Source organism: Phoxinus phoxinus (assembly GCF_949152265.1).
Source record: "Phoxinus phoxinus genome assembly, chromosome: 17".
Lineage (NCBI taxonomy): Eukaryota > Metazoa > Chordata > Actinopteri > Cypriniformes > Leuciscidae > Phoxinus > Phoxinus phoxinus.
Genome location: NC_136892.1, coordinates 4,613,228 through 4,638,850, shown reverse-complemented (window position 1 = coordinate 4,638,850; position 25,623 = coordinate 4,613,228). Strand labels below are relative to the sequence as shown.

General features: G+C 39.2%; 2 protein-coding genes across 7 annotated transcripts in view; both read right to left on the bottom strand.

The window, feature by feature from the left end:
• Positions 1 to 386: 386 nt before the first annotated feature.
• Positions 387 to 6,671, bottom strand: endou2 (endonuclease, polyU-specific 2). 3 transcript variants are annotated; one of them, XM_079586152.1, is made up of 7 exons: positions 6,507 to 6,671; positions 6,081 to 6,236; positions 5,319 to 5,424; positions 4,295 to 4,416; positions 3,959 to 4,071; positions 3,299 to 3,452; positions 387 to 888 (listed from the first exon to the last, which is right to left on the bottom strand). In XM_079586152.1, the coding sequence occupies exons 2-7, from the start codon at positions 6,180 to 6,182 to the stop codon at positions 637 to 639; spliced, it is 849 nt and encodes a 282-aa protein (XP_079442278.1). In that variant the 5' UTR covers positions 6,183 to 6,236; positions 6,507 to 6,671; the 3' UTR covers positions 387 to 636. The 3 variants fall into 3 exon arrangements, with proteins under 3 accessions (XP_079442278.1, XP_079442279.1, XP_079442277.1); XM_079586153.1 differs by having other exon boundaries at positions 6,081 to 6,190; XM_079586151.1 differs by having other exon boundaries at positions 6,081 to 6,213; positions 6,507 to 6,669.
• A 9,829-nt stretch (positions 6,672 to 16,500) lies between these two features.
• gabrg2 (gamma-aminobutyric acid type A receptor subunit gamma2) overlaps positions 16,501 to 25,623 on the bottom strand; it is a 101,855-nt gene continuing 92,732 nt past the window's right edge. The window contains exons 9-10 of one of the 4 annotated variants that reach the window (XM_079586161.1): positions 24,448 to 24,471; positions 16,501 to 18,034 (exon numbers count right to left, since the gene is read on the bottom strand). In XM_079586161.1, the coding sequence (XP_079442287.1) occupies positions 17,753 to 18,034; positions 24,448 to 24,471 (306 nt within the window). In that variant the 3' untranslated portion in view covers positions 16,501 to 17,752. The remainder of the gene's footprint in view (positions 18,035 to 24,447; positions 24,472 to 25,623) is intronic. The other 3 variants (XM_079586162.1, XM_079586163.1, XM_079586164.1) reach the window with 3 other exon arrangements.

Below are 25,623 nucleotides of genomic sequence, written 5' to 3'. Positions count from 1 at the left end.
ACTGATTCATTCACGAAAAACATCACAGGACCTTTGGGAAAATAGATACGCTCCCCACTGCTCATACTTTACCATGGTTAACAATTAATCCTGGACATTCATAATCTGACGATTCACACTGATATTCCTAAACCCTGGGTTCATATTCTTGTTTGCATAATTGTGGTGTCAATGACTGTATAAATGCAGCAGGCAACTGATTTAAATACCTGCTTTTCTCATGCTTTTGCATCAGTGGAAAAAAACCCCAATTGTTGTCATGTAAATCGTCCTTGGCTGTTTTACAAAGTGCAGAGTTTCCGGGAATGTACAAAGCACGTAATAAGAGGCAAGTGCTGTTCAATTTGTTATTGGATTCCGTTTGCTAAGCATTAAACCATAACATTCAAACAACACATTGTTTATTACATGTTTGGCACCACCCTACTGAGGGCTCTAACACACGGTGGGTTACACGCATTATAAAAATCCCTTCAGAATACATGTAGCCAAGATTCATTTATGTTGCCCTGAAAATGTTAGACACTACAGACAAGGCTATGGCATTGAGGTTTTATTGTTTTTGAGATTAAAATATAAAATCAATACTTATTCCCTGCCACAATGAATTCATTTACTATGAATGACTTCGTATGGTTATACATTCAAGTATTTCACAAGGACAGGATAGGTAGTGCCTATGTGCTTCTGGTTGTAGTGGTGACAGACTATCTCCACCTCATAGGCGTTAAAGGAGACTTTCACTCGCTCGTTTGGGGACGTGAGAAAACACAGTGTGTACAGGGCAAACTCAAACTCTGGGCTCACACCAACAAAGATGCTTCCTTTGGGTTTAATCCCATTCTTCCAACTGAACTGGAGAGCCAACATGTGTTTGTTCTCATCCGGCTGGGAATATGAAAATTAGAAGAAAAAGAAATGATGATTATGCATTAAAAAGAGAATAATGTGATTAGACAGACAGAGAGTGTAATTGATTCATTGGTTGATTACAAGTTTTGGGCAGAAGATTTTCCTCAACAGATTTCAGCAAGTTAGTAAATCATGCAAAGTGGTTTGAACTTGTATAACAATTTTAATTAAAGGTGCTGTAATTGATGTTAACCCAAGTTCTACGAGACTTAGGGTGCTTTCACATCGGCCTCTTTCAGTTCGGTTTAATCACACTAGAGTTCACACCCTGTGGTGCGGTTGATTTGGGCCGGTGTGAATGCAGCAATCGCACTCGGATGCGCAGCAAAACCGGACCAAACAAGAGTCTCCGGTACGCTTTCAAACGAACACTGGAGCGGTTTGTTGGTGGTGAGAACGTGATCCGACCTCAAACAGACCCAACTGCCAAAGAACTGCACATTTTTGGACTAAACCAGCTGCCATAGTGGGATGAGGACTAATGTTTGTTGACAATTTTTTGGGATTATGAGCATGTCACTGTTCTTAACTGGAGGCGTACATTAAGCAGCATTAATGCACGCCTCCTCCTGAAGTGACTTGCGATGCGCCTTCGCCGCGTGCAGTGCATTAAAACATTATTTTCAAGCCGCATCCTCGCTTCATTCTCAAATGTGATTGTTTGCCTAAAGTGGTGTATATAAACTATATAATAAACTATGACCAGGGGTACAATCAGCCCACGCAGTCGTCTCTCCATAGTAAAAAGCGGCGTGTTGTCTGCCGGATCCTCTTTGTTTACTTCCAAGAGTTCTGTTGGAATTTTCCCGCATGTTAATTCTGACCAATCGAAGTGCAGTTATGGAAATACGTTCAAGACACATCTGGCCAACGAGTGATGTGGATTGTCACGTGACTGCATTTTGGTTCGTTTCATCAACTCATAAACTGATTCGGACCAGAGCAATCAGTGTGGAGTGAAAAGGAACCAAAACGCCTAAAAAATGCTAGAAAGTATAATATTTCGCCCTTGGTCCGGACCAAATAAACTGAACTACAAATGTGAAAGCACCCTAGTGCCCCTCATTCTACAACCCAGCCACTTTTAAGTAACCATTATATTTTTACCTGTCAAGCAAAAGATTCAACTATAATAATGCCGGTTGCATTTCAATAGAGTAGTGCGGGTATGACATTAAAGCGCCGCCCCCTGGTTCCCTCAGGATTTTCCTATGTTTTTTTTTATAATGGATTCAATTTAAAATAAAGTCTGTTGTAAACATAACTTGACAATACTTTGACGTTTTGTTCTACAACGTCAATTACACGCCCATACCGGAAACACAAATTTTGCAGCTGTTATGTTTATTTTTTAAAACATAAGTTTTTAATAAACAACTAGATAAGATAGATTATAAGATAGAAAAGAATTGTTATTCATAAATTGAAAGACCCCATTATAAACCTGCATAGGAATATCTCGAAGGAACGAGCAGTGGATTAGTCTTCCGGGTTCTGACGTCATACCTGCACCACTTATTGTAACTAATATTATTATTATTACACCAAACCTCACTGGTGCTTGCGTGATGACACCATGGCGTCAAGTGATGTGACACGCAACAACCAATGAGGTTTGATGCTTTTTGCCATGTCGCCATGGCAAAAAGCATCAAATGTCCCAAATGTCCCCCTAAGCTCTCACGGTCTTCCTCCGAGTCAGACTTTCATGATGTAAAGCCGCTTTGATCAGGAGTTCTCAACTCTGGCCCTCGAGGTCAACTTTCGTTTAGCTCGAACCCTGATCCAACAGCATTCTAGTAATTCTGAAGACCTTGATTAACTTGGTGTGATACACTTCAAAACATTGTACAATCAATAAGTTGACAACATATGTTTTTACATTGCTCAACTCATCAAAATAAGTTAAACAATTTAACTTATCCTTTTTTTATGTTATACAAGATTCAACATTTTTTTTAAGTAAATTTAATATAATTTAAGTTGAAATTACTTCAATTAAAGTTTATCTCACAATGACTTAAAGTTTTTTTTTTTTTTTACAGTTTATGTTTGATTAGTGTTGGAGAAAAACTCTGCAGGAATGTGGATCTCGAGGACCAGACTCGAGAACTGTTGGAAACCATTGACTATTACGGTATGGACTTTATTGTATCTTTTTTGTTACGCAAAAGAAAGAAAATCATATGATTTTGGAACGACATGGAGGTGAGTAAATTATTTTTATTTTGGGTATTTCTTTAAAACTAAGTTATTACAAGAGAACTATTTTTTATTATTTTATTAAAACATGCAAACATTTAATACATTTTATAATGTATTTGTTATTAACAAACTAAATGAATCTAAGTGGTATTTGTACATTCCAGTGATATTACAAACATACCTTTGGTGATTTGCCATTCGCACTATATCCTTTGTAGTCGATGTGTCCTAGTTTCTCCTGTAAGTACAACTGAATCCAGTTATGGAAACCAATGACGGTATGGCCTCCTCTCGTCTCTCCTACAAAGACATGTTCAAAACCAGAAGAGTCCGGTCTTGTGTGGAGAGAGAAACAATCAAAACCAAAGTCATAAAAATGACTAAGTTACATAAATGAATATCAAGTTACCTGGCTGTCAGTGTGAACAGGGACCAAATTCATCACACATTCTTAAGAATAAAAGTTGTCTTAAAGTTTTGATGTATCAGAAATAGCAAAATATATTTTCCTCCGCACTGTGACGTACATCCGAGGGAAACGGATTATCGAAGAAGAAAAAAATCTATCCATCGGTTCTTGATTGGTTGGAGGCTTGAAGCATCAATTTTTGGGCACACATTCACTTGCATTATACGGACTCAAAGAGATGGATTATTTTTCAAAAAATCTTAATTTGTGTTCTACTCAAGAAAGAATGTCATTTAAATCTGGCATGGCATTAGTAAGTAAATAGTTTGAAGTAATTTATATTTTCAGGGGAGTATCCCTTTAAGACAAAGATTTTTGTGAATCTGGCCCCAGATAATCTCCTGCAAACTCTTTTGAATCCTCTATACTTACTTACTGGATCCTCTCCTGGCATACAGCTCAAACCAAACTTTATACAGCTGCTTCTTGAAGTCTGTGGTGTTCTCTGGAGAGAGATGCTTCTCCACTAGATATTTGTGGGCAATCTAATTTTAGCAAATACACAATTGTTGCAGATTAATATTCAGTACACTATCTTACGGAAATTGTAAGGTTTAATAAACTCATTTCTCTTTTTAGTTTTACCTCTGTGCATGATACTTCACAAAAAATAAAAATAACATCTCAAACTGTTATTTTGAAAAACAGAATACAGCTGAATTATTTCTCATCACAAGTTATGAATAACTTCCGTGACCCATTTATTACCTTCATAGTGGGAGTCTTTATGATTGAATCCAGGAACTTGTGATTTTCCAGTTCTTCCTCTGGTGTGACAATTTCTGGTTCACCAGTAGCACTTTCATAGTTGTCCAGAAGTGAGATGAAAGCTGAAATGACACAAATATCATTATGAAGACAAAACATTTCAGCTTCATCTCCTAATTAGTACCCATACTAGATCAATATTATTTCCAATCATGTCATGACAAGTAGTTGTTCCATTATTGATCACTGCATATACAGTATCTATTTTTAATTCAATAAGTTGCTCTTTTTGTTTGTCAAGTTAATTACTTTTTACAGAAAATAATAACCATCAAACATGATGATGAGTCTTCTTACATTTCTTTTGTTACTGATTCTTGAAGGTACACTATACAATTCTAGGATCACTATTTACATCCGGCTGAAGTCCCGTACGGATGGAGGTTTTTATTTATGTTTTACATCAGTTCTTCTGTGTGGATAAATCTAATGGTTTGAGATACAGGCCGCATGTTTGCCTGTAATTGCTATATATTCAGAACAATTTCAATGGTTCACTGCTAGAGGGAAATCTTAGTTAACACATAAACCAGTATCTGTATTAGGGCTCACTGGGTCTCAAGGTCCACTTTCCTGCAGAGTTCAACTATGATCAAACTCACCTTTGTAGCTTCTGTGGCTTTCTTTGGCTGCTTCCGAAATCGCATACTCTCCCGAGTAGATACTTATTTTAAATATGTAATTACTTCACGACCGGTCATTACCAGCGTTAAATAAATCATTCATAAATCCTCTCCCATGGCCTCATGGGATAGTAAAGTGTCAATTGTATGCACACTCCAAAATCTCACTGGAAGTAGTAGCCTACGTCATCCGGGTACTTTTGCCTATTTATTTGCCTACTATCTGCCTAGCAACCTAAAAAACGCGACAGGTGTGATCTTAGTCTGCACATTCCCTGTAGAAACACTTTTTTTCTATCACACTTTAAAATGAACAAAATCATACATAGCTGATTTCCTACCCAAGAAAGTCTCCTTTTTGAAAATGCTTTCGTCAACAAAAGTGAACAAAGGCAACCCTGCTCCATCATTGCAATCGTCAATACCTCCCAGATCACCCGCTTTGCCCTGTGAGATAAAGCAAAGTTTGAGGAACTTCCAAAAGCATTTTCAAGCATTTTTTTCTTCTTTTTTTCATGCATGGCTGCCATAAAGCATGGCTTTAGACAGGGAATTAATTACTGGGTAAACCTGAAATATAATTATCCATATTATTATTATATCTGAAGACAGGAATGTTTTAATTGCTGGTTAGTGTGTAACTTTCAGAATAGAACCTTAACCAGAATATTGACCTTAATCAGAAAATGTTAACATGATCATTAAGTACAACTGCAATATAATAAACATTAATTATTAATGCGATCAATTAGTTGTGATTAAATCATATAATTACTATATATCATTAACAATCCTAGTACGCATCCAAGTTAATGTTTTGCAGCCATGTCCAAAAAGTGTCACTGTGAATGGTTTTCTAAACACAGCACTAAAGAACAATGCTCATCTCAGTTTGTATGTTGTTAAATAGGAGCTCTATGACCTTTTGACCTTACGTCAACAAATAGAAAATAGAAAATGCATGTCACATTTTAGTGTAAATTGTAAAGGATGCAACAGAAAGTAGATGTCAAATATTATTCAGAATTATTATTTATATTATTATTAGAGTGTCTATTTCTAGAGAGCTTGTAAACTTCACACAGAAACGATTTCAGAATTACCTGTAGAGATATGCGATAGTCTATCCCAGGTCTCAGCCGATTGACGTCATTGTCCCAGAGCTCCTGAGTCATAGCTGAAAGTTCTCGGTCACCTTCAATCATTTTTCTTTCTTTTGGAAATCCCAAAGATTCACTGCAGGTGTTAAAATATACTTCCTGTGATATTCATTGCTTTAAATTCATGGCTTAAAATGTCATTTAAAAAAGCAGATTTTGAGAAAAAAATAACCAAAAAAATTTGTAAGTGACCAATTGTTTAAGTGACTCATGAGGAAAATGTATTTGTTGTAGTTGCTTTTTGTTTTTCAGAGTGTAATTATTACTATGGTATGTAAAACACTAATACATTTCTAAACACCGTGTTCTAAATGACACCTGAAAACAATACAATATATAGGCCTAGAAAAAATATATGTGTCCACTGACCTGGTTCCTCTCAGCGATGTGGGTTAGTGGTAGGTTTGGATTGCCTTCTTAAAAACAGTGAGGGCAGGTATGCCGCAAGCTTAGCGCAATGGTGTTGCCGCACATGGACTGGTTGGGTAAGATGCAGCAAGCTTCCCACACTATGACAGAGGGCCCATTCTAAAGGGTTAGCCAGTGTCAGCAACTCTAGCCAAAGGGATTAGACCAGCTTTTGAATGTCCCTCAACAGTGAGGGCAAGTGCTTTGTATTTGTTTTCGTGAGGTATTGACCCTTTACCTGACATTGTGTACCTTCTTCTAAAGCCTGACTCAATCCCCAATACACTCAGACTGGACAGATATTTACTTCCCTTCATTTCAATTGAAAGCAACAAAATCTCCAAATTTACTCTCCAATAAATGACAAATGGCTTATGGTCCAATAAATGGCTTTCCTGTAGCTCAAACAGTAGAGCGTTGGCGCTTGCAACGCCAAGGTCATGGGTTCGATTCCCAGGGTAAGCAAGAATTGACAAAAATGTAAAATGTGTACTTTGAATACAATGTAACTGCCAAATGTATCGAATGATATCGGTGATATAGACATACAGTTTCAATTTCACAACTCCACAAAGTTAGTGTCACTTTTGTTTTCATTCATTATTTTTTACCCCTTTTATTTATTTTGGTCACGTTTATTACTTAGAAAAAGTTATTGGGAGAAATTATTGGGAGAACAGTGGACAACTGGATCAGGAAACTGCTTGAGCACTCAAAATCTTGAAGAAAAGGTTGTCAAGTCAAGCCAAGTCACCTTTATTTACATAGAGCTTTATGCAGATTGTTTAAAGCAACTTTACAGTGATAACAGGAAAATGATTCAACGAAGCAGACAGAGTTCATTTCTGCTGTACAGCAGCTCTAAAAGAAAATAGTGTCATTGTTAAGCTTAAGTTGATTCATTTCTGTTGTAAAGATCATCAATTATTAATAAATTGGTTTATTTAATCTATAAAGCAGTTCTGCAGAAAACAGTTATGTCATCGTCCAGTTCTCATACAACAGCGTCAGTACAGTCAGATCAATGATATTGTTGAATATTAAATGTCCTCATCTAAGCAAGCCAGAGGAGACAGTTGCAAGGAACCCAAACTCCATCAGGTGACAAAAGGGAGAATTTTTTTTGGGGAAAAACCAGGCTCAGTCGGGAGGCCAGTTCTCCTCTAGCCAATGAACGAACATGGTGCGATTATGCATCAAAATCAGAGATCAGATTGTAGATTGGTGACATTAAAATATTTCATCCAGTTCCTTTTGCTTGAAGATCGGAGTCATCACCGAAGCTGGCCATAGGGTCAGCGAGGAAGACCTGTCTTGTTCTTGTGGTCTTTGCTGAGGATCTGTGCCGATGGCTGACGTGACGAGGCATTCACAGGGGTTTGTCTAGTTGACACAATTTCTGCTGACATTCAGGGCTACGATGTGGTTGTGTTTAGGTGCAGGTCGATCTGGATACGGACCGAATATGGCTGACTACTGTGACCTCGGGATAAATAGAAAGACTAATATTAGCTAGCTTAGATACCATTCTTGTTACGATGTAACGAGTACATCGGTTGTCATGGAAAGTGTTCCCGGTTGCAGCCTAACAATCCTTTAACGGATGTGAATTATAGAAATGTGATCTGTTATGTGTATGCCAGGTTAAAGAGATGTGTTTTCAGTCTAGATTTAAACTGACAGTGTGTGTGCTTCCCCAACAATGCTAGGAAGACCCAGTCTTATTCACCAAGCATGTCAACAGACACATTTTTGCCTGAAATCTGCGTGTTTTCCTGAATAAATCATGATTCACTAAAAACTTTCATTCTAAAAATGTTTCTACATTTCTAACCACACGTAGGCAAAAAGTACTTTCTCCGTGCGGCCTCATAATCATGCTAAGAAGTTTTATTGAATCTTAACACAACTATAATTATATTATGTTTATATAAAATTATAAAATGAAATTAATAAATAATCAAATTAAAGTTAATCTTAAATATATTTCATCATATACAGTGAAAGAGTAAGAAAATCTGTGTTATAGCGATGCTAACTTACACTACACTAATATAAACCTTTTGAGTACGCATGGTACACTTGTCACACGGGGTCAGAAGAAGATGAACACAGATTATAAAAATATCAACAAGGTTTATTAAACTAGAAGGCAGCAGGTGTAACCGCGCACTAACACAAATAATAACCGACAACTGAAGGAACTTAAATTCGCAGTGATATTGAGAAGATAACGAACAGGTGTGATTAGATGTGTCTATGGCAACTGATGACTGGCGGGAAACTAAGACAAAGAAACACATGTGATAGATGAAAACAAAACTTATTGAACATAAGTGTTTCATTAAACCGTGGCGGAAGTTGAGTGACGACTGACCAAGGGGAAGCCGGTGGGATGAAGGAACCCGGTGGAGCCACAAGGCCGAGGGTGTCTGGTGGAGCCGAATGTGGAAGGAGCCAACAGGTTAACGGGCCGGGATTGAGCGAAGTAATCAGAGGCTGGAGCCGCAGGATCCTCTTGCTCAGGTGCTGCTGGTGGTTGCTTGACGTCACAGCAAAGCATTCCTAGAGATGGCGAAGGGCTGCAAACCTCAAGCAGAGGCAGGGCTGGAGGACTGACTGAGCTCTGCGGTGACAGTGGCAGATGGAGACTTGATCAATGATGGTAATTCCAATTGCCAACAGTTCAATGAAACGGTCTCAATGCTGTCTAGAAAAAGCGATTATGATTCAGATAAATGAAAGTCCAAACAGTTCTTAGTGCTGCCTAGAAACAGTGATGAAGAATCTGAGCAAACTGATAAATCATTGTCCAAACAGTTCACAGTGTTGTCTAGAAACCGCGATGAAGAACACGAAACGGGGTGGGATAGGGTGGGAGTCGATAGCTCTGCACTGAAGTCCATCAGCCAGTCGTCAGTCTCTATTTCCACCAGCAGGCCAGCTGACAGCCTTGCCTGGGCCCGAGACGAGATAATACGCAGTAGGAAACACAGGTCTCCATAAATGCTCATTAGTCCCATTGTGTATATGGCATTAAGTAGGTCCAGAGGTCCAAGACCATCTTCAAAAGTTGCTCTATATGTTTTCTTTAAGTGCTGAATTTGGTCTTCAAGGGACTCTGTGAGGTCATTCTTATATATGTCTCAGAGATGATGCACTGATTCTGTCCTGTGGCATATCTCTGAATTTCCACAGGACGCAGAACTCGTCGCATATCTGCTGCATTGATGAGAACCGTACATGTAGTTGAGAGATTATGCTGTCCATTGCAACATGAAACACTCTATCTCTGAGTAGGGTCTCTGGGCTTTGCTCCTATGTCCCTTGCTTTTCTGACTCATCAAAGAAACGCTTCCTCTTTCTCTGTCTCATTTCTAACTGGAATTTGATGCCCATGGAGGAAAAGTGAGGAGCAAAACTGCATTAAAGGACTGAAAGTAGGTCTTTAGACCCTGTGCTTCAGCTTTGGCTTCACTGGTTACCTGTAGTGATAAAGGTGTCTAATGCCTGGATCACACCGGGCAAATGTTTTGCCACTGGGCGCACTGGCTCTATCCGTGCACTCCATCTTGTGTCAGACAAGCTGTGCAGAGAACAACCCAAAACTCTTTGTAAGATTTCCCATCGGTGAGGGCTGCCACTGAATAGTTTGTACAGCTGATTGATGAAGCCCAAGAATAGGTCTATTTCAAGAATAGGCTGCATGTACACCAGTGAGATGCACATGATGAGTATGTGGCCAAGGGATTTTTATTCAGTATGCGAACTTGCACTCCTCTCACTTTTCCTGCCATGTTGTTAGCTCCATTATCATAGCACTGACCCCTGCAATCAGCTATATCTATCCCATGTTCACCTAGTGATTGTTCCACCATTGTGGCGATTTCCTCTCCTGTCTTTTTTGAAAAGTCCTTAAATTCAAGGAAACGTTCTCTTATTTCCCAGGGGAAGTTTGACTGACATACCTCAGCAACAGTACATTTTGCTCCAAGTTTGATACATCTGGGGTTGCATCACACACACATCATGGAATAGAATGTTGATTTTTGCCTTTTCCTCAAAATAGTGTTTAGGACATGCTGAGCACAAAGTTCAATAAATTCGTCTTGGCTGTCAGGTGAAAGGTAATGAGCTTGGAGTCTCTTTTCCTGTTGCCGGTGCTCTCTAATGTTATGTAAATGGTAATTTAGGATACTGTCATACTTTGCCAACAGCTCAATTATGCCAAGAACATTTCCATTGTCTGGCTCATCTAGTGTATTTGTGCTGCCCCTGAATGGCAGATTCCTGAAGCCTAAGTGCAGTGTTACATCCAGCAGCCGCTTTTTTATTTTTATTTCTGTCTTTATCAATTTTTGTTGTTGGTTGTCGATTCCAGAATTCTGTAGGACAGAATGTTGTAGGTTCTTCCAATTACAATGTTTGTGTGCACGGTTTCTTTCATGTTCTGGAAATCTCTCATAAAACTTTCTGTATTTTATATTCGATATTTTCATCCCATCTGTGGAATTTAGTGCACTAGTTGTTGTTTTTTCTACTTCAAAGGAGAACAGCAGGCATGGTAGGCAAAATAAGGCCTTTTTTGAGCTGCTATATACTATCCAGTCCCTATCTATTTTTCCCTTCCATTGTGGGATGCGGAATATATGTCAAATAGTTTGGGAATTCCCTGCCCTCTGCATCTGCTGGCAATTCCTTTGCCTTCTTTGAGAAAGGCGTTCGTTTTGCCATCACACGTACGAGGTTCACTCTATCAGAGTCGGTCATTCTAGTTGGCCATAAGGCAGGATCGCTGAAATTAAGTGTGTGATCAGTCTCACCGGTAGCCTGACTCTGTCCCTCTCTCCTCTCTCTCACCGGTAGCCTGACTCTGTCCCTCCGTTACGGGGTAGCGGCCCCCTCCCGCATCACTCTCTCTGTCACCTGACTGCAGCTGGATCTCTATCCTCTCTGTCTCATCCTCTCTGACGGAGCTACCAAACACAACTGTTTCTGTCAAAGATAACGTGTTGTGTCAGGCTTTTATACAAGCTAACGGACGTTAACATTAGAGCTGGCCTGTTAGGTTACATTACAAGGCTTGTAAACATTGGCTGCACTGTTTCTTACCTTGCTCTACGTTGACTTTACTAGTTCCAGCTTCACCGTCACCACCTTTTTAAAAATATTTATCTCTAAGGCCTCTATGTTTTTTTCTCTTCTTCTCTTTTCTTTCCTTTTCTGAGCACCGTACTTGTGCTGACGGGCATTTTGAGCGTACTGAACTTCAAATGAAATGACAACATCAAATTTTGATCAGTGGCCAAACCATTCTTGACCACTATTTCAGAGACAATTAGGAAGAAATTCCTACACGTTTCTCCGTAAAAATCAAAGGTGTTAAAACGTGCTCTGGGTCAGGCTGTGTTCTGGACTGGATGATGGCGTACCTCCAGTTGAGTCCAGAGGTGTCTGGGAGGTCTACATGGTGGTGATAATTAGCCCGATCCAGATCAATGACTTCAGGGTCTCGTCATCGAAGGGGCTGGTCATGGCAATACGGCAAAAGTTCTCAGTATAATTTAAAAAATCCAGGCTCTCACGAGCCAAAACATCAAATTGCGCTGCATTATCCATTCTTGGTCTGTAATTCTGTCACACAGGGTCTTAAGAAGATGAAGATTGAGGACAGGATTATAAAATATCAACTAAGAGTTCAAAATCTACACTCCTGACAATTTGAAAAGCAACGTGTGGCGCTACTTTGGGTTCCCAAAGAAACAGAAAAATCACGAGTTAGGACAAAGTCTTTTTTCTTCTGAAAACATCATTGCCTGACTATTGACATCGACTGATACACTGGTGGACAGAACATATACAACTTAAGTTTGATACCAATATGGTGCGGTTCTAAGGTCAGTGGATATTCGGAGCTTTAGGTCAAATTAAAATTGGGTATTTTTATTTAAAGGAATTAATTAATTATAAAAGCGATTTAAGGGAATAAAGAAAAAGAAAGGCTTATTTTATTAGTGAAATAATTTAAAGTATTTGCGAATAATATTTTATTTTTAGCATACATTCTCTCTACATGAATCAAGGAAATTATAGCATATTTTCAATTAAAAAAGGCAACATTTTCATATTTAAAAAAAAGTTGAGTAATTTGCGTCACCGGATACTGTCGGTAGTTGAACATTTCTATTGTAAAACAGTTGTCAAATATTAAATGTTTATCTACTTACATTTGACCAGGCATTCGTTCACTGTTAACATCCTTCTGTGAATGGTAAGCCCCGGCTTCTTTAATCATTCTGACATTGATGAGCTAGTGTGACAATCAGCGGCTGGAGTGCCCGCGTGAGCCACTGGGGGGCACTCCTTCTATATTTTTCATTCCTCCTTATGGTTTTACTTGGACTGATTATGCTTTATGTCTTTCACCTGTTTTTGATTATGCTGGTTAGCTTCTCTGATTTAAGCCTTGGTTTTCCTTTGTCTCTTGGCTAAGTGTTGTTAGTGTCATACTGCAAGCTGAGCGTTTTCCCAGTTCCTTGTGTTTCCGAGTTTCCCTGTTTCCTGGACACCTTGCCCGTATCTAGTTTACCCGTTTGCCTTGCCCCTGTATTGTACTTCTGCCATATTGGACTGCTTACCTGGACTCTGACCCTCTGCCTGTTTATTCGTTGTGTTACCTGGATCATCCTTTATTAAAGCCTGCATTTGGATCTCCTCTGTCTGTGTCCACGTGCAGTTTCGTGACAGCTAGACGCTGAACTTTTAGTCATCATAATAACAAACAGAGCTGTGTGTAATGGAGTAGCATCAGAGCAGCATCAAGAATATAAAATACATAGCCGTGAATCTCTTATTTGCACCTTAAGTTTATTGCCAATAATAATGACATGTTTGCGAACCGTGTAGAACCAAGGGGGTAATCCATCCACCGGAAACTGAAGACTCCCCTGAGCCGCCATTGATTAGCAGACCTTCACCTGCTGTTAGCATTCCATTGACTCCCATTCATTTTGGCGTCACTTTGACAGCGAATAACTTTACATCTGAGGCATCCAAAGACGCCATTTGTCCATTATTTATTTCTAAAGAAACACGAAAATGTATGAAAGGCTCCATTACCTTGTATCTTACCTTATGGCCCAGTAGAAGCAGTTTTTGTAAAAATAGGCTAACGATTGCGTGACAACCACGCGACTCTCTGTCAGTTGAGAAATTACCGTATAGACAGAAGGAGAAGCTCACAAGCAATCGGGGGACGTGGAGGCATAAAGTCTGATAAAGTTAAGGGAGAAGCCCATAGAGAGTGATAAAGTTGCTCCTGCTGCTCATGGACAGCTAATGCTCACGCTCTCCGTCTCTGTGAGATTCAGAAGGGAATGATTCAGATTTCTCTCGGCACAGCTAGTAGAAGACTGACAGCTGTCAGACAGGTTGCTCACGTCACATCTACAGTCGTCGAGCTCAGTTTGACACTGCGCAGTTCGCCTGGCGATCAGGAAGTGAGTGCTTCTAATTGACTTCACTTTTCTCTGTTGAAAACTATGGGGTCGCTGTGTCCAGTTTATATACTGTCTATGTGTAGAACTCGGTGAGCTCGCGCAAAACACATCTTCAGCACAGCGACTTTAAACGCCTCTGATTGGCCGATGCGTTCAACAGACATGTCTGTGATTGGCTACAACAATGCCCAACGTTGCAAGTACTTTTAATGCAAAGGGGAAAATATAAATAAAACTTTAATAGGCCTATGCACTTTTCATGATTAGGTAATCGCGGCAGCTGTCATCTTATTCACATTTGTTTTTCTGATTAATTGTTTTGCTCTATGAGAAAGCATTTAATGGTCAATATATTATAAAATATTCGAATAATAAACAAATGAACTTCAAATATGATTTTGGGGCAAAAGTCAAAGCCTAGACTATAACGGGTGGTTACTATTGACATGATGGGTATCATACAGTATATTGGACCTGAGAAATGTTAATGCAGAACCTAAAGTTGTTTACCATGTGGCAAAAATGAGAGGACACGAACAACAGGTATAGGCCAATCAAAAAGGCCAAACACTTAAAGCCTTACAGGTCCAGGTGGAAGGAACCGGTCCTGGTTAAGATGTAGACAGAAGTGTTCAGGAGTTGAGACCGCTATCAGAGGATAGGCCCCCAGGTTCCTCGTTCTCACACTTGGCCTCAGTAGTTGGGGAGGACGCGTCTGAGGATGTGCTAACTCATTCAGGACATGACCTAGAACGCTTTCGTGTTGATGAATAGTATTGCACTTTTGTGATTGGTTTCAAGGTTTTACAATGTAAGAACATGTATTTTAACATGGTGTATATTTTTATTTTCTGCTCAAAATCTGTGATGGTTTTATGTTATGATGTGTTAGAGAAAAAAACGAAAACACACAAGAATTGATGAAAACATGTTTATTTTGTACAATGGTTACAAACTGTTTGATACTGCCTGGCATGGCATGTTATATCCCTTATATGTCCTGTTAACTCTGTGACATTTTGAAATGTGATTTTGTTCTCTGTATGAAATGAAGACAGTTCTTTTTCTAAGGGGGGGGGGGGGGGGGGTGAGATTTATTTTTGTATGATTATTTTGTGTTTATGTAATTTGGGAAATTTGGTTACTGTTCATGGGTGATGTAACTGGCGCTATTATAAGGATGGGGAATTGGTGCGCGGACACGTGTAGACACGTGAAGCATGAGAGTGTGTTAACAAGAGCGTGTGTGAAGCAAACTGTAATGTTCCTAACCGCATGAGCTCTGACAAATAAAAGTCAATAAAGCTTCATACAGTATCTCCAGGTATGCCTGCAATATCTCTGAAACCCATCTACGAGAGACTAGCTTCCTCTGTTCCACAGCCACTCTTACACAACCACATCCACGTCATTCTACAGGAAATAATAAACGGTACATTTCTCACGGCTAGGTGATATTCTGGGAAAAATATTGGGAGCAAAGCGATTCGATTTTCTGATATGAATGTAGATGGCACACAAACAGCAAACCGATCCTGTGCTGATAATAGTGTTCATGTTCTCACAAGAGAATTTTCAAGATACTCATATGACACCTAATTTTAATGAGTATAAACTAATCAAAAATTAAACATGCCCACGTGTATAATGCAAAACTATCAAGATGCATATATCCAAAATATACAAAACCATACAGTATGCTGGTTTGTTCAGCTGGAAGGTTAATGCAATAGGGTTAGAAATCAAACTGATATATTTCTCTAACTGTAAATCATGTTTTTCTGTATGTAACCAGAAATGTTCGCTTATCTGCCATTTCTGCTACCGGACTGTTGCACCTGTTCAGCGATTCGGAAGAAAAACGAAATATTCATTTTTAATGCAGCAGTGAAAAACAAAATGATCTGAACATCGGATTATGCCGCAACACTTTGGCAATTCTGAGATTTTAGTACACAGTGTTTTTAGTTGCATTTGTTTTGGTGTTTATTTATTTATATATTGGTTGCACTTTATTTTACAGTATGTGTACTTACAGTGTACTTACCTAAGAAAGTACTGGGTAACATAAGGTAACTACATGGGTTAAGGTTAGGTTCAGGGTTAGTACCCAGTTATACCCAGTTTTTGTAATACTAAACTATTTTTCGTGATAACACTTGAGCAGCGGTGCCCAACACAACATGTTTATGTACTCAGAAGCATAGTTCTCCACCTGGGGTACGATTTCTGAAGTTAATGGTTTATTAAAATAGAAAGTGGGTTGTGCTTGCATATGTTACATTTTATTAATGATGCTGTAATTGATTTGTTTCCCATGTATGCATGTTAATGTTATAAAGATACTATTTAATACATGCATGCATGTCATTTGCTAACTGCAACAAATAACACACACAGTAACGTATCAATCTACAGATTATCTACTAAATTCATTGAAATAATTGTTTTTTTTTCCGTTAACTGAAATGTCATCCTATGTTTAAGCCCAATTTATTCATTTACAATATAAATTAATACATGAACAAAAGAAAAAAAAAGCAAGTAGACATTTTGCAGTTTGTTTGACAACATTCTGTTACATGTGTTTGGAAAAGACAGTGCTAGTAAAGGAAAACTTTTTTTTTTTTAAAAACTTGTTAAACAAAATAATAATAATAATGGGGGAAGAATATGACTATAGTAGACTACAGAATCCTCCCCATCAACTGAAAGATGAGCTGGACTAACTTTGGGTTAATATTTATTTTGTGGGTATATACCACAGCTATCCAAGGATGGATAGGAGGCTCATACTGATACCCAAAAGGATGCAAAAATTGAAACCAGTACTTTTACATATAACAATATCATTGTGCATTTATAAATGACAGACATCTAGAAGTGGCCATAAATGATGTAAAATGTAGCCGGACTGTTCAAGGTAAGCTTTCCTGATCTTTTTTTTGTTTTTTTTTGCCTTTTATCAGTTGATGATAATAAAAGACTTTTGCTAATTTTGGCCTAAAAGGTGCATGCATTATACAGTATTCATTATTTACAACATTTGTACAGGTGACCAAACGTTTAACCAGCCGTGACCACACATGAAAAACTCTTTTCAAACACTTACATTTTTACATTTGATCTGTAGAATGCACAAATAATAAAATGCTAGGACATATTTGTTCATATTTGATTGATTGCTTTTACCTCATATAGGCCGGACTGACAGCCATGCATTTGGATAAAGTTTCTCAAAAATCTCTTTAGTGCTCGCTCTCCAGGGCCTAAAAGAACATGTAGGCATGCAGTACTCGTATGTTCTGCCTTTTGCCCAACCAATTCTGGATGAATAATCGTACAGATGCAGGTCTGCCCCTTCTGCTTATGTGTGTGTGTGTGTTTTTTTTGTTTTGTTTTTTTTGCTACAACTTTTGCTTTATGCACAAGATATACCTTCTAGAAAAAAGATGTAAACATAGACAAACCAACAATTCACATATTACATGAGTGCACAAAAATCGTAAACTTTAAAACAAAATAATAAATAAATAAATAAATAAATAAATAGTAAAAATTGCACATAACATAGACTGGAAAAACAACAACAACAACACAATGCAACTTAATGTTTTCAATGGGTTCCCGTTTCCAAGAAAGGGTCTTGCTGGAATCTGTAACATAAAATAAGGCCAGCCTTTGTATATAGGCCTACATATGTATTTTTTAAAGATAGAGATAGGAAAACCAGTAAACTACATTGAATAGACCAAATGCAGTAGGAAAGAAGATGCGGGCGTAAGAGTCTATCTTAGCGACACGGATGTGCAAACGGCCGTGCCGCCAGGCTCCTGAGCGACAGTCCTCGAAGCAGCAGAAGAAGCTGGCGCAGTCCTTCCCATCCAGACACTCGTACCCGTACTCCTCGTCCCGCTCCTGCATGTGGGTGGCGTTGTTCATCTGGATGGCAGTGGCTGAGCGCGGGCGGATGTCCACGGTGGGGGCCTGCTTTTAGAAGAAAACACAGTCAGTACAGGTCACGTCAAACACGCGGGACATCTCCACCAGCTGTTAGGGTGTGCGCTTTAAGCTCGGTCAATACGTGCTTTGCGCCTAATTTTGCGGGCGGAATGCAGGGGCGTAATTTGTGGGGGGGTTGGGGGGGAGATAACCCCCCCCCCCCCCCCAATATTTAAATCTATGCATTACAACCCCCCCAATATTTATACCATGATCACATGACTCCCCACCCCCCCCAATGTTCAAACCAAATCTACACCCTTGGCGGAATGTATCTGCAATATTTGGCTGTAAAAGAATTGACTACTTGAATGAATACTAAATTAATATTATGGCTGTTCGATGTACATTTATCGGTCTTTTATTTTTTGTTTTATATTGTTGTTGAATGATTATATTACACTAGAGTGGTTCCCAAACTTTCCCCTGGGGCATTTAACATCCTCTCTCGTCGCCTTTTCCATTGAGGGACAATATTTGCCCCTTCAGTTGATTTTCAGGAGCATTTTTTCTTTACCTAAAGGCAAAGTTTTTCTAACCCTATTTTACGTGTCATATCAAATTCTGAATATTTCATGAATTTAATTATTAATATAATAAATAAAGCAATAAATTAAAGTAAATCAATCGTTTCAATCAAATGAAATTGGCATCAACTAAACCAATTTTACACTTCCAGCTTTCCGTGTTTTCACTGTTATACGGTAGGGGGCGCTGTTATGCATCTTCTGAAAGATTACTGAATCTCCAGATCAAAACACATGTGAAGACGCAAGCATAAATCTAAACTGCCTAATGTTACTGAATGAAATGTCGATCAGGACGAGCTTTAGGACTGTGAAGTTCTCGGGTGTTGATGGACTCGATCTACTCCATCTGTGTTTCGATCATCGTTCTGAATCTGATCTGGATGTAGTCTTTGACAAAAACAGGATTTTCTCAGCTTTTTGCTCAAAATGTTGCTTTTTTTAATGAAACGTACCCAGATTCAAGTGTTGAGCTAGAATTAAACGTGTTTTTTGTTTAAGAGCAAGGACTCTGTTCTTTCTTTGGATAAGCTGCATGTTCAGATATTCATTGAACTAAATATTCTGGGGGCCATGAAACCTTTGTGAAAAATAAAATAAAAAATGCTGGTGCTGGCTGGCAACTTTTTTCCAAAATGCTGGCGTGGCACGAGTTAAATATTAAACTAAAACCGCCGGTAGGTGGCGGAAGTCACTGTCTTAATGAGTGAGTCATCGAGTCGTTCATTCATTCAGTAACAAAGCAAATGGCTGTATTTAAGAATGAGTCATTAGCTACGTCTCCATCCAAAGTTGCGAATTTAACTTATGCACAAAATTTGAATATTTAGCACCGTTTCCATCCAGTGAGTAGACGAGAACAAAAATGTCACTTCCTGATAAACCGAAACAACCGAAAAGAAGGAGAAGCAACTTTATATAATAATTTGCGGATATAATAAATGACTCTCAGAGCGTGCAGATGAAATGCAATAAACATGTTATCTTGCTGTTTGAGAAAGCAGTCGTGTAATTCTACCAAATCACTTTGAAAAATTGCAGTATTGCTTGTATAACATACAGGTGAAACTCGAAAAATTATCCGGGCCACATCTGGCACATGTGGATTCAACGCGCACCAGATGTGGGACGGATCTGGGCCGACACTATTTATTATGTTTTTTTTTAAAATGAGGATCATGTAATTTATTTGGTAAATTTGTTTCCATCGTAGTTTATGTTTTATTGTCAGATAAAAAATTAATCCGACTCAAACAAGCGCATACATTTTTTATATGCATTTTTAGAATTTATGAGCATCGATGGTTTTCCATCCAGACGTTTTTGACGCAATATCCCAAAATGCGCATAGAAATGGGTGGATGGAAACATAACTATTAAATCATTGACTCCCCCAATTCATTCCATTCGTTCACTATCGAAACACCGCTGTGTGTTGAAGACACACAACAGTTCTGCTGTGGCTTTCATTAGAACTATTATTTTGTAGAGAAAATAGAACAAACAATATTGAAAATACTGTTAAATATGTATGTCACTTAACATTACCTTTTGTTTGTTGAACTGTTGTATACAATCAGTCACATTTGCACATAATCGTGTGGTTATTTAGAAAAAAATGCATTATTGCTTGTACAATATACAGGTGAAACTTGAAAAATGTGAATATCGTGCACAAGTTCATTTATTTCAGTAAGTCAACTTAAAAGGTGAAACTAATATATTATATAGACTCATTACATGCTAAGTGAGATGTTTCAAGCCTTTATTTGTTATAAGATTTATGGTTATGGCTTACAGCTTATGAAATAAGAATATTGTGAAAAGGTTTTCATAAGCTGTAAGCCATAATCATCAAAATGATAACAAATAAAGGCTTGAAATATCTTATGAGTCAATGAGTCTATATAATATATAGTTCATAAATGAACATTTGCACGATATTAAAAATTGTTTGACCTCACACAAGGTATGTTTCTGTATCAAAGAGAGTTTGAGTCTTGAATCGATCTCTATGCACTCTCTGTTTCTATATTTGTTCTTTATGCAAGTAAGTGCTAAAACCACACTTTTTTTCTTGAGAACGGCAGTAATTTTTTAAGGCTGCATTCTCTGCATGCAATCTATCATCCCTGTATTCATATTGCTTGTGTGGATGCACTCAGTTTTGACCGCAAAAGATGAGCTAATTTGATTGGATGACCTTTTACGGCACTACCATTTTCCCGTTTACACTAGATGCCTCTAGTTTTGCCTGTTAGAAATACATGCTCGCGGTTTTAATGTTATTTTAAGGTGGTGTAGAATTAAGTGAATGGCGAAACTCAGCATTTTGTTCGCGTACCCCTATTTGGGAACCACTGCACTAGTATATGTGTTCTGCAAAAATAAGTGCATCATTTATTTGGCCAAAATGTCTCGAGAACGATGCAGGATAAAAAGACTAAACATGGCTTTTTCAAAGCAGGGCACTGTCTGTCAAAATGCAGAAGAACAGCTAAATAATTAATAATTAATATCCATTCAATCTTGTATCTTGGCCAACAACAGTACTGAAATATATGTTTAAATATACACTTGAAATACACAAATGTTACAAGACCTGATTGTCAATATTTCCCAACAAAGCCAAGAGAAACCGGCTCATTGGGACATATCCACACTTCTGGACTCACAATCATTTTGCCCAGCATTGGAAGGGTGCTTCAAATCCCTTTGAAAAACGAAGCACAACCAGCTGTTCATGCTGGCTTCTCCGAGTGTACATTGTGTAGCTTTTAGGACAGAGCCACCTGAGGCTGTGTTAAAACAGGGTCATGTGAATCGCTTCTCAAAGGGTTTCACCGAAGCGTGAGGAAAGCAACGAGCACAAAGAGTCTGCCAAGCGAATAGAAACAAATACAGTGGAATTGGCAGCTTTAACCGGATGAAATACGACAACCTACCAAAGATGAAGTGCCTGTCTGCCTGTCCTGGTGTGTGTGTGTGTGTGTGTGTGTGAGAGAGAGATTAATTCAAAGTGCTTTTCTTTTAACTGTGGTTCTCAACTGGTTGGCTGTGACACAAATATAGGTTGTAAGAGTCTGATAGGATACCAAAAAATAAATAAAAAGCCTAATAATACACAATCAGAATTTAGCTCCAAACCTAAACAAACACATACCTACCTGAAGTAATCCTGAAGACTTTGTTTCGATTTTTTATGTGTGTTTGGTTAGAATTGGAGCTACACTCTTTGCCCACCCTGCTGTTAAGGAAAGGTTGTGCGGAAAGCCCTTATATGGAGATGGTTTAGGTGTGTTTTATGCAAATTACTAACCTTGGGTTTGTGGTCAGTCATTTAGAATAGCCTACTACAAATTAATTAACAATAGAATACGTTAATATCAAATTCTTGTGTGTATGCACTAGGGGTTGCTCAGACTAGTCAACGTGTCGATTTTAATTCTCTGCCATGAAACTTCAAGCTTGACGTCGTTTGACGTTGACTAGTCGCTGATCATGTTATTTTGACACTAACAACATGGACGCCTTGCAGAAGACATCCAGATTGTTCTGAGTTAGTGCACTATATCTTTTCTAACTGATCAGATTTTCATATAAATTACGATCAAATCTGACTGACTGTACAAAAACACTGACTGTAATACTAATGCTGTCCTATAGAGGGAGCCACAGGATAATACATCTTTAAAGTCCACTTCAACGCTCAGTTTCCATTAGTTAAAATGACAAATAAAAGCATGTCCTGTGTGTAAAAAGTTTGTACTTTCTGCTGAATTATTAATGAATCAGACCCAGTGTTTGTTGCAGTAGCTCCTCACTGCAGTACACGAGATCCAGGGGGCGGAGTTATATCCAGATCTAAGGGGTGTAGGTTTAGGGGTGGGTTTAGGGATCAGGCGGTGGAGATTGGTAGGTTTAGTGGTGGGTTTAGGGATCAGGGGGTGGAGATTGGTAGGTTTAGGGGTGGGTTTAGGGATCAGGCGGTGGAGATTGGTAGGTTTAGGGGTGGGTTTAGGGATCAGGGGGTGGAGATTGGTAGGTTTAGTGGTGGGTTTAGGGATTGGGAGTGGAGATGGGTAGGTTTAGAGGTGGGTTTAGGGATCAGGCGGTGGAGATTGGTAGGTTTAGGGGTGGGTTTAGGGATCGGGGTGGAGATGGTTAGGTTTAGGGGTGGGTTTAGGGATCAGGGGGTGGAGATTGGTAGGTTTAGTGGTGGGTTTAGGGATTGGGAGTGGAGATGGGTAGGTTTAGAGGTGGGTTTAGGGATCAGGCGGTGGAGATTGGTAGGTTTAGGGGTGGGTTTAGGGATCGGGGTGGAGATGGTTAGGTTTAGGGGTGGGTTTAGGGATCAGTGGGTGGAGATTGGTAGGTTTAGGGGTGGGTTTAGGGATCAGGGGGTGGAGATTGGTAGGTTTAGGGGTGGGTTTAGGGATCAGGGGGTGGAGATGGTTAGGTTTAGGGGTGGGTTTAGGGATCAGGGGGTGGAGATTGGTAGGTTTAGGGTGGGTTTAGGGATTGGGGGTGGAGATGGGTAGATTTAGGGGTGGGTTTAGGGATCAGGGTGGAGATGGGTAGGTTTAGGGATCAGGGGGTGGAGATTGGTAGGTTTAGGGGTGGGTTTAGGGATTGGGGGTGGAGATGGGTAGGTTTAGTGGTGGGTTTAGGGATTGGGGGTGGAGATGGGTAGGTTTAGCGGTGGGTTTAGGGATCGGGGTGGAGATGGGTAGGTTTAGGGGTGGGTTTAGGGATCAGGGGGTGGAGATTGGTAGGTTTAGTGGTGGGTTTAGGGATCGGGGTGGAGATGGGTAGGTTTAGAGGTGGGTTTAGGGATCAGGGGGTGGAGATGGTTAGGTTTAGGGGTGGGTTTAGGGATCAGTGGGTGGAGATTGGTAGGTTTAGGGGTGGGTTTAGGGATCGGGGTGGAGATGGGTAGGTTTAGGGGTGGGTTTAGGGATCAGTGGGTGGAGATTGGTAGGTTTAGGGGTGGGTTTAGGGATCAGGGGGTGGAGATTGGTAGGTTTAGGGGTGGGTTTAGGGATCGGGGTGGAGATGGTTAGGTTTAGGGGTGGGTTTAGGGATCAGTGGGTGGAGATTGGTAGGTTTAGGGGTGGGTTTAGGGATCGGGGTGGAGATGGGTAGGTTTAGAGGTGGGTTTAGGGATCAGGGGTGGAGATGGGTAGGTTTAGGGATTGGTGGTGGAGATGGGTAGGTTTAGGGGTGGGTTTAGGGATCGGGGTGGAGATGGGTAGGTTTAGGTATATGTAAGGTGGGAGGAGTTGGATCTGGATCCAGCTCCTTCCCCTGGATTATGTGTTCTGCAGTGAGGACCATCTTGTTTGTTGTCCACTGTAAAAAAAAATCGAGGTCCTGAAAAAAAACTAGTTGAGAACCACTGGTTTAGTCTGGTTACACACTGATACGATTTAACTTCCTCCAAATTCTTTCTTCTACAACTAAGTGGAAGTTACAAATATCGGTCTGTGCGCCATGCACATTGACTTTTAAAAGATTACTATGGCTAAATCTGCCAAGACCATCAAGCTTATGCTCTTTAATTGGGATTAAGGTAATCAGCGTGGTTGTCTATTTCAAGCTGTTAAGGCTCTGCTGACTATTTCTGTCAGGTTTAAAGCCTCATATACAAGCACACAGAGAGGGAGGAAGGCGGCCTATTTTTTAATTAAATGAAAGATGCAAATATTTCAGCCATTGCTGTTCTGAGTCCCACTGCCTTTCACAGCGCAGGAGGTTCAGTACTGAACTTACTAGATGTTAGTGCAGTGAATCTAAAGACCAGACACAAGAGCAGTGTGGTTGCGCAGAATGCAGAAACATGCATGATTAGTGAAGTTTACATGAGCAATATACCTTTGAGGAAAAGAGCCGCAGGAGCTTTTGTCCACACAGGAAACAAACAACAACAAAAATTAGAAATTGAAAAGAAGAAAACAAACACGAACAAACCAACAACAACAACAACAACATAAAAATAGACATACAATATAATAATAAGAAGGCTCTGAAATATACATAGACACAGAGGAAGGAAGGGGTGCAAGGCAGTATATCTTAACAGGTTCACTGCATGATGTTAAAAATACAGAAAAAAAATGCTCGTTCTTAAGGAGACAACATCTGCAAAGTGCAATAATTAATTTAAAATGCTATCAAAGATGCAATTAAATACAGTATATTTGACATAGTTTTGAACATGGCTCATCCGATAAGATTATACAGCTTGGAAACAGACATTTCTTATAAACGTAAAGTACAAATAAGCAAACATTATTTATCAAACAGCAAAAGAAGAACATAATCATCTGAGGAGGAGACTGATACTCTTCCACTCTGCATGGATCAAAACACTTCTTCAGCAAAACTTTGGTGTCATTTTATTTGATGAGTTTTTCTTCAGAGTGCGCCTTTGACTGGTAACCAATCTGTCGAATGCGGTTTGAAAAATCCAGCTAACATTTTAAACCCCAAAATCAAATAAAACATTTCTGGCACTCCTTTAATCATCTGAAAGTGGAACGACCCCATTCACTGAGATCAGCCCTCCTCGAGCTACAGAAATGTGCACCATGCTGAGATGAAAATTCAAACCTGCTGCCGAAATGATTCGGATCAAGGACATCACTGCTCAGTGACAAAGCTGACCACATCTGGAGCAAGTTTCTAGCGTGTTCCAAAACCTAGTGAGCTTTCTCATTGTCGGAACCGTATTAGTGACTGATTTTAAATGCTCATCATGGACAGCAACTAATGATCTTCGGTGCATCACAAATAGCTTTCTTCACACAAAGTACACAAGAAAGACTCATCTAGCACTCAAAGTTGATTCCTACAGAGTTAACAATAAAGCCTTAAGTTATGAAGCTAACAACACAAAACTGTAATAGGCACTGTAATAAGAAAGATTACATACATAGATTACATACATACAGACGACAATATTACATTACACAGCACACATAAACACTTTTAACAGTCTTTTTTTTTTAACCAGCCGGGACTAGTTTTTTCAATTTGATTAATTCTCAG